Raw genomic sequence first — 13,643 nt, forward strand, 5'->3', positions numbered from 1 at the left:
TTTTATGCACACACAGAGTATGACCTTAGGAACACTCAAGTGCTCTAATTTTAACAACTGCTGTTTCTTAATGCAGGGGAAGAAAATTAATGTGAACCTTTCTAAAAGTAGGTTTCTAAGCCTTGAACTAAGGCCAAGATTCAATGCAAGTACTTGAGTCTATTTGGACTGAAAATGTAATGGTATCAATCTATTTTTTAACCTAAACAGTAAATAAATACATGTATTTGCTATAACTTCATAAACAGAAAGTTCCACATATTTCAATATGAGTGATTTCACCAGAAAAAGCTAGTCACCCTGCAATCAGCATTTACAGGAAGATCCAAGTTCATATATGTGCCATGACACACAACACATATCTGTATATCTATACATCTATATAAAATGTCTGAGGAAAATAATAAAAGAATTTTTATTCAGTTATCCTTCTGGACACCAAATGACATGCCAATAAATCCTCTTGAAGACTAAAACCCAATAAATTTAATGTCATGTTCTCAACTAAAGAAAAAAAAGCAAACACTTACTACAGGACAATTTCTATATGGATTTATGTAGTGACAGTTCCTGGAGGAATGTGTTAATCCAACAAAACATAAACTATTACTTAAAACCCACGTGAAAAAAGGACAAGCTACCTCACACAGTACATTGGCAACAGCTCATGCACTGTTAAGCTCACACCTTGGATTGTTTACAAATGATACTCATGTCCTCTGCCCTTCTGGGTTTTTTCAGATTTTGTTTGGGTTTTTGTTTGTGGTTTTTTTTTTGGTTGCATTTTTTTCTAATGAGTCTTTCCTTCCCTCAAGAGATTTGTGGTTAAAGATGTTATCAGTAAAAAAAGAGCTAAAATCAGCTGCTGTTTTGATAATGCAAATTTGAGCTCTTATACAATTTTTAAATCTACACTATACAGAATTAATATTTCTGAACAAATGTCTTCTTTCTTACAGAAAATATACTTTCATTTTAAGGAAGTAACTTTTGATAAAAGCAAAGTCTTGAAAAAAAAAGGCTATTTCACAAGCACTCCCAACAAGATAATATCTGTAAGATAATGAAGACATTATCTCAGTGTCTTTACAATCATAGATAATCATACTGATTTATGAAGAATGCTTGAATTACAGCAAAAATTATAAAATTTGTACTCACTGTGTGCTGTGATCTAAATATGTTATAACTCTGTCTCCTTCTTCTTCCAAACGTTTATTAACATGGTGAAGATATTCTGGGACCTAACAAGACAAGACAAAACCAGTTCAACTATAAAGTTATGAAAGGCAGCTAATCTTGTTCCACGACAGTTAAACTACATTTTTAAAAGAGTACATCAATTGGAAAGGACTATTCCACCAGAATGTTATGTACTACATAATCTGTATTTTAAATAATCAATATTACTTCATACTAAAGGCCCTATAGTTGATAATGTGACTTTAGCTACAAAAATGTCACTGTGTTACTACACAATTGTATCCATCAAATTCCAATAAAACCTGGGGTCTGCTCTCCCTGTTGATACAATACCATGGTCCATGTCAATATATTGTGTTTTGAATACCTGTGTGCCAGTAAATGTCACTGGACATTAATACACCATGGCACTACCAAAGTTCTTATGTAATCCCACAGTTGATAAAACTAACATAAAAGCCATCATCTACCACATGCACCTACCTCTCTTTCCTGCATTAATCTTTGGCCTTCTGCAGCATATAAACAATTTGTCTCTTCCAGAAACCTCTGTTCAAATGATTCCTTGTAAACCTGGCTCAAGAAATCAATATAGTTACTCATATTAAGCTCACAGTAACAGTATCATATTTTGTTTGTCAGGTGTAAGAGGACAAGTAAAATTTTAAGGATGCACTCTGCTGTGAGAAATGTCAATGTAAGATTATATTAACAAATTTTCTATTTGCCCACTAGTTTCAGAAAGACTGAGATCAGAACTGACCTCCCAGAGCAGCAACAATTTGTTTCAGTCATCAGTACCTGAACAGTCTAAATTAACAGGCTTCTCTTTAAGGTGCACAGCCCAACACCAGTACCCAACATCACAGCACAGTCATGACATCCAATTCACTTGAGATCTAAACACCCACTCATTTCTGTAGCAAAAAAACCCTTCCAACTAGCAGAAAGCAGGTAACTGTCATCAGTAAAATATTAATATGCTCAGTAACACATCTCCAGATCTGCTAAGTTTCTCTCAGTGGCCCAGGAAAAATTATTATAAGGTGAACTTCTCCTACAGGGAACAAATAAGGTGTACAAAAAGGGTACCAATAACCATCATAGACATTAAAAAAACCTCTGCATAATGACTAACAGTTTACTATAGAAAGGAAGTAAGTCAGAAAGAACAACTACATAAAGAAAAAGTTTTAACAATCTGAGGAACTAGGGATTAATATGTAAACAGAGGGAGAGTGAACAGAAAAAGGGAAAATTCCTTGAGTGTGGTGGAAGAATAGAAGAAAATATTTTTTCCAAAACATATAACAGAGCTGTAAAGCTCATTACATTCTGACCATTTTTTGTCTCTTAAGGACTCCTGGCTGAAGGTTCCCTGCCCAATGCAGGGGGGTGGGAGCTAGATGATCTTTAAGATCCCTTCCAACCCAAACTATTCTATCACTTTCAAAAACTTAATCTTTTTTTTCCAATAGTTTCTCTCTCAAACAGATTAATTTTTCTGGGATGAGAGAGGAAGCTACAGATTAAAGCCAAGAGAATTAACATGAAAGGCAGAAAACCAGGTAAGCTGCCTAACCAGAAAGGGCTTTTTTATGTAGTCTGCCTCTTCAAACCTTCAGCCAGTTTTGTAATGCTGTATTGCCACTTTGAAATGGAGCTACCTCAGCAGGTTTCAGAAGTTTCATTGCAGATCCCACATCCCAAGGCTGCAACGCTAACTCAAGGACAACCTATGTAAAGGCCAGAAGCACAGCATTTGTCAGTCTCCTTGGTTACTTACTATCTTTGCTCATGGAAAGTTCCAGTAAATTGCAGCTTGACATGATCTATCTGAAAACCTTGGCCTTAATATGGCATCCCATTCTATCCTCAGCATTTCTAAGACACTGCCAGCAGAGTGATGGTTTTGTGATACAGACCCAAGATCTGGACTCCAAAAACTGACACCTTTTTACAGTGACAGAGAGGGATCTTTCTGTTCCTACATTTAACTGGCACTAGGATGAGACGTTAAGTGATTAATGACATGAGTGATTAAGACAGACAAAATACTGCAAATCTATTAAGACCTGAGGCCATTACCTCTGCTAAGGAAAACAGGCAAAGAGGTCTCATTTAAAAACAGTACAAGACTGCACATGGGGTAAAGAAGAGGTAATCATACCAATGTAATAGATTTTACACACATTTACTAGGTGAACAGGATAGTTTTTGTACAAAACAGGACTCAGGCAATCCACACTGTGCTTCTAAACAGAGCTGTTACTAGTGAATTTGGCTGCACTCACCTGCAGATCTGAGAGCATGCTCAACAAACTCCGCAGCAAACTCCTGTCCACAGCTTCACCACTTCGTTCTCGCTCGATCAGCAGGAGAATTCCATCAATAGTCTTGGTTTGAACTTGCTTGTCACTAATGATATGGTTTCTAAATAACTCTAGCCCCATATCCCTATGTGGATATTGAAAATTAGTCACACTGTTGAGTCTTTTGAAAAATCATACATATGTTTAAAATATACACAGTGTATATATATTATACAGAAAAAGTATATATTAATGGTGTGTGTTCTCTTTTTGACACCATCCTCTAACAGAACTGTACAAGAATTATCCTAAAAATACCAGATCACATGCTACCACATGCATACACTTCAGTGGAGAACTGTTAGCAGCCTGTCCAACTTTCACATAACAGACTGTAAGTTTCTCTGCTTATTAAAAAAAACCCCAAACCTGATCATATACCTTAATATAAAATTCCCTGGATCAGACATTCTATGTGTGATTGGTAAGTTTTGTTCAAAGCATGAATTCTTTGTATCTTTAGGATCTTACCCCCTCTATCAGATTCTTGTTTCATTCTAAGATGATGAGGAATGGTGCCTCTAAGCCATGGAGCAGCTAATTGTTAAATATTGAAACAATATTGAGCAATCCTAGATAGAACTTGTTACCTCCAACTTCTTCACATGCATCAGGATTTTAATAAAAGGAATTTTAACAGTGGGAAAAAAAGAAGACAAAGTATGAACAGACCTCATCATCCATGTTTAGTATAAAGAAGCCTAATACAAAGAGTTGGCAGAAAACTGCTGAAGCTGGGAACAAAAGATGTCCACTGGACAAGCAAGAGGCTGGAGGAAGATGCCAGGCTCTTCAGACAGCCTGAGGAACTCACAAGAGCACAGCAGCCAGCCAGGCAGGGAAAAGACATGCTCTTACTTCAGTACTTTATCTACCTTTTTTTTTTTTTTTTTTTGTGGGGAGGGCACTTCAGATAAAGTAGTAACATTACCAGAAATGTTTGGCAAAGCCTGGGTTTGTTTGCTTGGGCAATGATGTAAAATGCCCCTCAGGGGGGAAGCTTTAAAGCAGAATGCCCAAAGATGTGACCATGGTGAGCTGAAAGTAAAAAAGCATCATCAAGTGACCAGAGCTGGAAAGATAATCTGCACCTTGTCACTGTATCTGACTAACTTAAGAAAACAGAGCAAGAAGCTGAGTGTTGAATTTTATCAAAACCAGGAGCACCTACAGTAATGCTGGCCCAGTGCTAAGGTGGGAAACAGCAGTCAAGGGGAGGATCCCACAGAGTCAACCTCACCCAGGCTCTGACAACAACAGCTACACATAAGCCTTGACTTTGAAGCCCATGTTCACAGACCTTCCTCTTTTGCACCCTCCTTGACAGTGAATATTCCTGGGGAAGGAGGACATTAACATACATATGCTGACACACACATGCATCTTCATAAAGTGACACCAAATTTTAGAGATCTACTATATAGATCAAATATAATGTGAAAAATTTATTTTAAATCTTTGCAAATGTAATAGTACATCAACACTCTAAAGATTATAGGAATACTTACATGGATACCTACCATATAGAAGGAAGCACTGAATTCTGAAGCACATATGTACGATCCAAAAATAAGAAAATGCTTCTGATCATGATCTGAAATGTATAAAGAAAATATTTTTCTCTTCATCTCCATGTGGTATTTTAAATTATAAAACAACTTCTGAAAAACTACATCACAGACACACACCTCATTTACCAATGTGGGTATTTTAAACTTTTATGGTGACTTGTACAGCCATGGGTATGCAATCTATTGAAGTTAATACTATTACTTGGTGGTATTCCCAAGTACATCCAAGACAGTTTTCAAATTCATAACCATTAACTAAATAGTTTTATTAGCTTGTTAGGAGTTTTATACCACTAATATACAAAGCTATTCAAACAGTACCTCCAATACAGTCAGTAAACACCCTGAAATAGCATGCTGCCATGCTTCTTGCTTTAAAATAAAAAAAAAAAAACAAAACAAACAAAAGTTTAAACTAAGACAGTAATGAGCTGTACAACAGATCTTTTCATAGTAAAAGTTAGCTGCCAAATTCATAAGAAAAATAGAGATACATTAAATCCAACAGTCAAAAGAAGGTATAAAAATATATTACCTTTTTTTTAAAATAAAGAAGTGGGAGGAGGAGGTGGCTTTGTAGCTTACTAGACTTTTACATTCAAAATCCATTTTTAACTTTGCTCATAAGAAGGCTGCCCAACTCCCAGTTTAGCAGTCGTGTAACTCCGGATGTCAGTAACTCCCCCCAGGCCAGATAGAGATTTCTATTCCCAGCTGTCCACCTACTCCTTTCCTAAAAGATTTCATTGCCTCTGAAGCAATTCTCAGGCTGATATAGTTACTGGCCAAGCATATTAAAGCAAAACAGCAGTACAGCTGATTTTTTTTTTTTCTTAAATAGCACAAGTGCTGACCCAGCACATAGGCAAGAAAGCCACTTGCTACAGGTTGTTCCTTTAAGGAATAAAAAAAAAAAAAAAAAAAAAAAGAAAGTTTAGAAGTAATTAAAGCAAACAGTGTTAACAGCAAAAGCCCTTTCATGAAAACACAGGTTCACACTAACTACATTTTCAAGGCAGTATCTTCAACTCTGTTTTCATCAGACTGCTGAATTCAAATAGTTTCCCTAACACCTTCCATTTTTAATTCAGATAAAAATCATATACCTCTGCCCAAGCCTCACAGGAAAGAAAAGAACAGTAGATTCAAGCAATGAAAAGAGAAATTCAACCATGTGGGGCATGATCAGCCAAAGCTACGTAAGTGATAATGCAATATAAACGCATTGTAAAATGTTAGTTTGGAATTAAAATGGTGCCTTCTTAAAGGCACAGTTTTCATAGAGTGTGTTTCAGAGAGGACTTTTTTCTGCAACATAAATCATTGTGGAGGTAGAAGACAAAAAAGGCAGATAGAAAGCAAGTTTCAGTTCTTTATCCTTTCTGTTTCTCAGCTCTATAGTCAGGATAAAATCTCTGCTTCGAAAAAAAAATTCTCAAGTTAACCTAGTTCTTGGAGCTATTTAAAAGCAAAGACTCCCCAAATTACTTAAAATTACGAATAGCAAACAACTTCAGCATTTCTTGGTTAGTTTTTCTTTCCACCCAAAGAAATAAAGGTGTCACTAAATTTGAGTGATGTTCAATCCTTAAATGAACCTATCAAAGTCAGAGTTAACAGAACCTACATGTCAACAACAGCAGTTCTCTCAGCCAGCAAAGGGGAAAGTGAAAAGCAATGCTAAAACTTGGAGGAGGAAATGCAGTGCAGTCCCAAGCTAAAACTATGACAAACTTATTTTAGTCAGATTTCACACCTCAAGGATATAAACTCTGAACAAACATTCAACTTACCATTTGTCGGCAATGATCTTGCCAGCATTTATTTATCTTCTTTAAAAATAAAAGACTATCCAGAGAATCTGTACAGCACCCATTAAGGAAAACTAGTTTACCAGTATCTTTAGAGGCCAGATTCTGGAGATGATCTTTGCCAGCCATTAGGCAAAGCTGCTCCATGGATATTCCAATGCTACTGTGCCTGCCAGGGATAAACCATTAATTGCAGAGCTGCCCAGCACAGAGGCTGGCAGCTCTCCAAAAGGCCTCCCTGTGTTTTCAAGGAATAACACTCCCAGCTCTTCAGTAATACCATCTAGTGGCTGCACTGTGCAACCTTAATATAGATTTAAACAAGAAATCCCACCAGCATCAAACACACGTTTGTCACCAACTGAGGTGAGAGGGATGGAGAGGTTATTTTGTTTATTTAATGAGTTCACACTGAGCACAACAGGAGTGACCCTAATCTCTTAAAAGCAGTTACAGTTCTAAATAATCCTCAACAAATCCAAATACCACTCTTTTCATATACATCTCCAGGTCACCCTAAGTAATCTACAGAGGTTTCTTCATTACACAACAGATCCAACTGTTATTTACAAATAATACATTTCTCATGTATCTCACAAGTAAATCTAAATCAGGCTTTACCTTCCTCTCCCACACATTATCATTTTCAACTCATTCTGGCCAAATCTGATTAATCTGATCTCATGTCCCTTGGGATACAAAGTGGCACACCTGTGAAATATTAAATTTTCAACTCTCCAATCCACCATCCCCTTGTCAAGAGGGCAAGGTGAAAGCAAAGTTTGAAAACACTAGTTTTAAAATGTTTTCTTCATAACATCATCTGAAGTCTGAAAAAGCAGGAATGCAAAAGATGGTTGTACACTGCTTTAAAGAAGACTAAAATTTGGTTCTCAAAGACCAGGTATGTTAAAGACTACTGTATTAATGTGCTATGTAGAAGCCAGATGTCATAAATGGGACTCAAAAAAACCCCAAACCAAACCATCAACAAAAACCAAAACCACACAGCCTGAAATCATGTGTGTGCTACATACAATTAAAAACCCCAAATTATTCTGAGTGTAGGCACCTACCTGGGGACTGCAGTGAACCAAGAAACTGAGAGTCACAATTCAAAGCACAATTAAAAGCTTTCACCTGGAAAGGAGGCTCGTTCTGGGCCACGGCCCCTTGGTTTTTTTTTTTTTTTTTCCTACTTTATCCTATCATTTTCTGCTAAAAAAATCCTAGAGAGCTTGAAAACAATGCCAGCAGCCACAGTGCTGTAATATCTGTTCAATATGGCACTCTCCATCCATCATCTGCTGGCTAAGGCATTTTCCTGGAATTTGGGGACAGCAAGGTGGACACAGACTATTCATCTGCTGCTCCAGCAGTGCAAGCCCAATGTGGCTATTACACATAAGACACCTATGATATAAAGCACCTTCTCAGCATGTAAAGCTTGACTGGATTCAGGAAACAAGGCTGGCTACAGCCAGGTGTCCACACAAGATCTATAGGCACTTCTGTGACCCATTCAGCCAGAAGAAAAGTCCAGCAATATAACTTCAGTAAACCATGGGGAAATTTATGATAAAACTTCATCCTTCTATGCATCTCAAGGCAGTCAAATGATCTCTTGAACTTAGAGCTCTCTTCCAAGAACCCCCCCAAGGTACACAGAAGATACATGAAAGCTTGTTGAATGCCTCTGTGATACATCACTGTTGACCAGTAGTTATTTTCAGTCAAACAGGTACACTGTGTATGAAAATTTTTTTACTGTTGTTGATAATCACTGTGGGGTTTTTTTTAAGCTACTGCTGCCATAAGCATCACTACTCACCTCCCGCAGAAATTCATACCTGCTGAGATATCTCATAGTGGTATTGATATTTTCTAGATTTATTGTAAAATTTGCATCCCTATTCAAATGATAAATAAATTCTTACTAGGATGCTACACATCAATACACAATTTATTCACTTAGATGACTAAAGCTGCCTATGACTGATTTAAAAACATGTAAGCAAAGAATCTCTTTAACACATTGACAATTTCTAGTGCATTTTTTGCAAAGTCTTGTTTTAAAAAATAATGATTTAAACTAACCATTCTAACCACTTCTGTGCACGACAAAAGGATATTCTCTAAACTGAAGGATTTGTGCTTTCACATGTTCTTCACAGACTTGTCGCAGCTGTTTGTACAGTGTAGCAGAGACTTTGTAGGAACAGAGATTTTCAACAGCCTAAAAACCAAAAAAGGATTATGAATGAGACAAAAAAAGAACTTAAATTTTTGTGTCTATGTAATTAAGGCAGACAAAAGAAAAAAAAATTCAGTGTTACATGTTCAAGCTGTGCACAAAACCAAAACATCAAAACAAAGTTATGCAGAAAAATTAAGACTTCAGGAGTCCCTCCTGATTTTGGTCCCCTCTTATTCTGCAAGATTTTGTGTCACAAACAAGATCCATCATCACAATATGGGTCATATTTCAGATGTGCTGTTAAACACTACCAGAATTCTGCCTCCTTCTGTACTACTCAGCAGTAGAACTCCTCTAGAAGGTCCATTTTGTGCATTCTTCAGTATGCACACAAGTGCTTTTTTTGGAGCAGGAACACAACCATACCAAGTATTTTAATTTTTTTATAATGTTTAACTTTAAGTTGGACATTTCAGCCAGTCTGTCTAAATGGTAAATGAGTATAGCTCCTTTCCTGTCTTTTTATCCACTTATTTCTTCCCAAGTATTTCCACTGATTTACACACTCATGCTAAGGTACGTAAACTGAGAGGAAAAAAATAATTAAGAAAAGCCCCAAACAATAACAAAAGCCCCAAAATCAACCCCATGTTAACCATTACATAAAGACTTGAACTTATTTATTGGAAACTCATAGGATTTAGTTGAGTATTTATCCTTAGTTGACTAAGGATGCCAATTCTGCCCAAAACCAAATGTTCAGGTAGTCGCTGTATTAATATCAGCTGCTGTTATATTATGAGGCAATACTGCACAGAACACTGCCAGGATTTAAAGCACTAGGTCACCTGGGCAACTAAAACCGACCCAAGAATATTTTCCTCTGCTCCAGAGGATTCTAACCTACCTAATCTATTTTTATTTAAATGTGCATAAAAATGGCCTCCACAATTTTGATACACCATTAAAATATGCAAACAAACAAAACTATAATACAGTGCCTATAATGTTTTTCATCTGGTCTTAAGGTAAGTAAAATGATAACTTGCAACAAACAGTATTCAGACAATCACTTTGCAGATAATGTTATAGCCACTCCTATCCACCCATCCAATTATAAGTCTGGTCAGGACTCTCATACTTTTTTCCTTCATTGCTCTACTGTCTTTCCTTTGCTACTACCCTGTCCTGTTCTATGTCCTCCAGAAGGGCAGTGCTGCCCCAATTCAGGTTATTTAGCACCTTGCTGCAAAGGTAATTTTCTTTTTCTATTATTTTTATCACTCACTCCTCATTCAGCAATTCTTTGTTCTGCCCCACTTTCTCTATCCCATCAAGTAAAAGCTACTTCTATCAAAATCTGTGCAATCTACCACCAATCCCAGACATCATTTCTATTTTAGTCACAAAAAACTGGCTGCCACCCTCCCACTGCTCACTGACTACATTTCTGCCAAGCACCCTCATGCCTGATTCCATGCTGCCTCTACTGCCTGGAAAGGAGTATCCTTCAGGCTTCCCACTCAGCCTCATCATTGTTCTTCGGTTTCTTCTCAGCCACCGTGCCAAATTAAATAAATAAATCAGAAGGTTCAACTGTAGGCTGATACACCAGCCCACTGAGTGCACTGAACTCTAGCAGGCCTCTCAGTTCCTGCCATAATGTCAGATAAAAACTCAAAAAAAACCCAAAAACCCACCACAAAGGCCTGATAGTAAAAACTGCTGCACCCAGAGACATTTTCCCCTGTGGATGACTCGATGCTCACCAACAGGCAGTTAAAATAATCTGTAAATACAGATCAGGTTTCCAATGGATGCTGAACCTCATCTTTTATTCCTCTGGCAGGACAGTAAATACCTGTCCCTGCACAGGCACACCGAGCACCACCACTTGCTGTGCAGAAATCTTCCTGATTTGCTGCCTTAAGGATTGTTCAACCAGCCTTGCACAGTTTTTACAAATAAGCAGGCAAAGAGAAAAAGCAAGAAGTACAGTTCTCCCTTCACAGTTTATCTGAACTATCTCTCCTCTTCTGCCAAAACTCAAGCTGTACCCTAGTGATTTCATAGCCATATTACTATAATCTCATTTCTGAGCCTCTGAAAACAAGTTAGGTAACACTCAAAGCATCTGTGGGCTGGTTTTTGTTTTTTGATTTTTTTTTTTGTTAGACATGAAAAAGCAGGGTTTTTCAAATGCTGAATTTAAAACAATAAAATGCACTATGTCATTCAAACTGTGCAAATCTGCAAGTATTAACAGATAAATATAATACATTCAAGCTTTCAATTTAAAGGGAATAATTACTTTAAGTCAATATACATTTACATAATCAGCCATTTTAGACCCATATATTACATACCCTAATTAAAGAGGTAAGCATAGTCAGTTCTGAAATCCATCCTGATCTTCTTGAACAGGGACCCAGTACAGACTATTGGCCTTCTCTCTCACAGTCTCACCCTCTGCACTTCAACTAAACATTTAGAACATTTTAGATGTGCATAATGTTTTCAGTCCTGGTCTGGCAAGGACATCAATCTGCAGATCAAACACTTGCACCCACAGAAAATTCATAACTAACTTACATTATGTAGCACAAAATAGCACATCAGTAATCTTTTATAGCATGATCACTCAAAAAAGCTACCACTTCAGCTAAATACCTCAAGGCACATCCATCTGAAATAACATAGAACTAAACCACATATAATTGGAGAAAGTAGAGAAATGGCTCAGGAGTCCATCTGTCTTTTACCCTCCCTAGCCCCTGCTCCAGTAGTCCAAGTGCTCCAGAAATGCTTTTCCACCACTTGAGCAGGAAAACTAAGATTGTGATTGTTATGAAAACGTAACAGTAATCTGAAATGTGGGTAAAGGGACAGTTTGTTGCCTGCTCAATCAAGATTACTTTTTAATTCCCCAGAAGATACAGAAGTGCAATATTATATCGTAATAATATCAAATATTTCAATATTACTATTTACAAGAGACCAGAGCATGTACAAAAATAATCATAAAATATATCACTTCATAACCCTGTTAGAGTAACATCCTGTTTTCAGCACGTTGAGTGGGCAGAGTATTGAAGATACTAAGACTTAGATCTCAGCCCTGCCCAGGAATAGCTTTGTGCGCCTTCCAACAGAAACTGCTTTTTCATGGGCCCAGATCCTGGTAGCTCTCCGAGGAACTGATAAACAAAAACTGACTAGAAACAGAGTACGTACTAAATCAGCTTTTAAGAAATCAAAATACATTCTGCTGAATGCGTGCCAAAGCAGTTTACTTGCAAAAAACGAAACCAAAACCTTACGTAGCTTACCTGGTAGAGCTCTTCAAGGTTGTATTTAATAGAAATGCTACTCTGTATTGCTCCCACCGCCTCATGAAGTTTCTGCCAGGTGTCCTGAGTATAATTATCTGGTAATTTGGGTCTTTCTGTGAAGTAAGACACAGGCAGTTTGAAAACGGCCACCCAATGGGAGCCTGCAGCAATGTCTCCCTCCCTGCTGCTCCACCAAGTTCTGCCAAGCCACTGTGCTCTTGGCCATGTAACTCTGGCACACACAGAGGGGTCACTAATTCCACCCGAGCCTTTGCACGACGCGCTTCACCCCCGGCTGCTGTGTTTGACGCCCGTGTTACTTTTAGCGAGGCAACCACCCTGGCCTGGCTTTAATCAGCGCTGACACTAAGGTGGCTTTCTGCCCGCTCCCTAAGGCCGCTGCCCCCGCGCACGGAGCCCCACGCGTGTCCCCGGGAGCCCTTACACGGGCACGGTGCCGGCGGCGTTATCAGCCCGGCGGCGTTATCAGCCCCGCGGCAGCCGCCCCTCGCCGATACGGAGGCGGGGCGGGTGACAGCGGCGGGGCCCGGCCGCGGGCAAGGGGCGGGGAGCGGCCGGGGCCGCAGTAAACAAAGATCGGGCCGAGCGCACCTGCCAGGACAGAGGGCCCGGCCTGCCCCGTACCCACCTCTGAAGTTCTTGATCACGAGTTTCTTGGAGGAGGCGGTCGCGCCTCCGCCTCCTCCTCCCCCTCCCGTAGAGCGGGTGGCGGTCAGCGACGCGGGCTTGGTGAGCCCGTTCGTGTGTCCCACCAAGGCCGACAAGTGCGACTTCTTCTGCGGTTCGTCCGCCATCTCCGCCCCGGGCGCCGTGTCCGGCCGGGGCAACGCGCTGGGCTGGGCCGGGGCCGGCTGGTCCCCGCCTCCGCTCCCCTCCTCCTCCTCCGCCACCGCCACCACCCAGCCGCCCTCCCCCACTGCCTGCGGACGACTGCCAAGTGCCGCCGAGGGGAGGCACCGATAGCCGCCCGCTCGTCTCCGCCCGCCCCGGCGGCCGGCTCGGGTTCGAGCCCGTTCCCGAGTCCGGGCGGCCCGCGGCTCTCGGGCAGCGCCAGCCCCGCTCACAAGATGGCTCCCGGGCCGGGGAAGCCTGCCACCGGCAGCAGCAGCCTCTCGGTGTGCCTCGCTTGCCCCGGC

The 13,643-nt window shown here is 39.7% G+C and overlaps 1 protein-coding gene across 2 annotated transcripts in view; it reads right to left on the reverse strand.

Annotated features, from left to right (window-relative positions):
- CUL4A (cullin 4A) overlaps positions 1 to 13,403 on the reverse strand; it is a 34,422-nt gene extending 21,019 nt beyond the window's left edge. The window contains exons 1-8 of one of the 2 annotated variants that reach the window (XM_050974724.1): positions 13,136 to 13,403; positions 12,484 to 12,599; positions 9,089 to 9,193; positions 6,940 to 7,008; positions 5,096 to 5,169; positions 3,498 to 3,660; positions 1,687 to 1,776; positions 1,162 to 1,244 (exon numbers count right to left, since the gene is read on the reverse strand). In XM_050974724.1, the coding sequence (XP_050830681.1) occupies positions 1,162 to 1,244; positions 1,687 to 1,776; positions 3,498 to 3,660; positions 5,096 to 5,169; positions 6,940 to 7,008; positions 9,089 to 9,193; positions 12,484 to 12,599; positions 13,136 to 13,301 (866 nt within the window). In that variant the 5' untranslated portion in view covers positions 13,302 to 13,403. Of the gene's footprint in view, positions 1 to 1,161; positions 1,245 to 1,686; positions 1,777 to 3,497; positions 3,661 to 5,095; positions 5,170 to 5,681; positions 5,829 to 6,939; positions 7,009 to 9,088; positions 9,194 to 12,483; positions 12,600 to 13,135 lie in introns of those variants that run through there. The other variant, XM_030234650.2, reaches the window with a different exon arrangement.
- Positions 13,404 to 13,643: the final 240 nt, after the last annotated feature.

Source organism: Serinus canaria, chromosome 1 (genome assembly GCF_022539315.1).
Source record: "Serinus canaria isolate serCan28SL12 chromosome 1, serCan2020, whole genome shotgun sequence".
NCBI classification, from domain to species: domain Eukaryota; kingdom Metazoa; phylum Chordata; class Aves; order Passeriformes; family Fringillidae; genus Serinus; species Serinus canaria.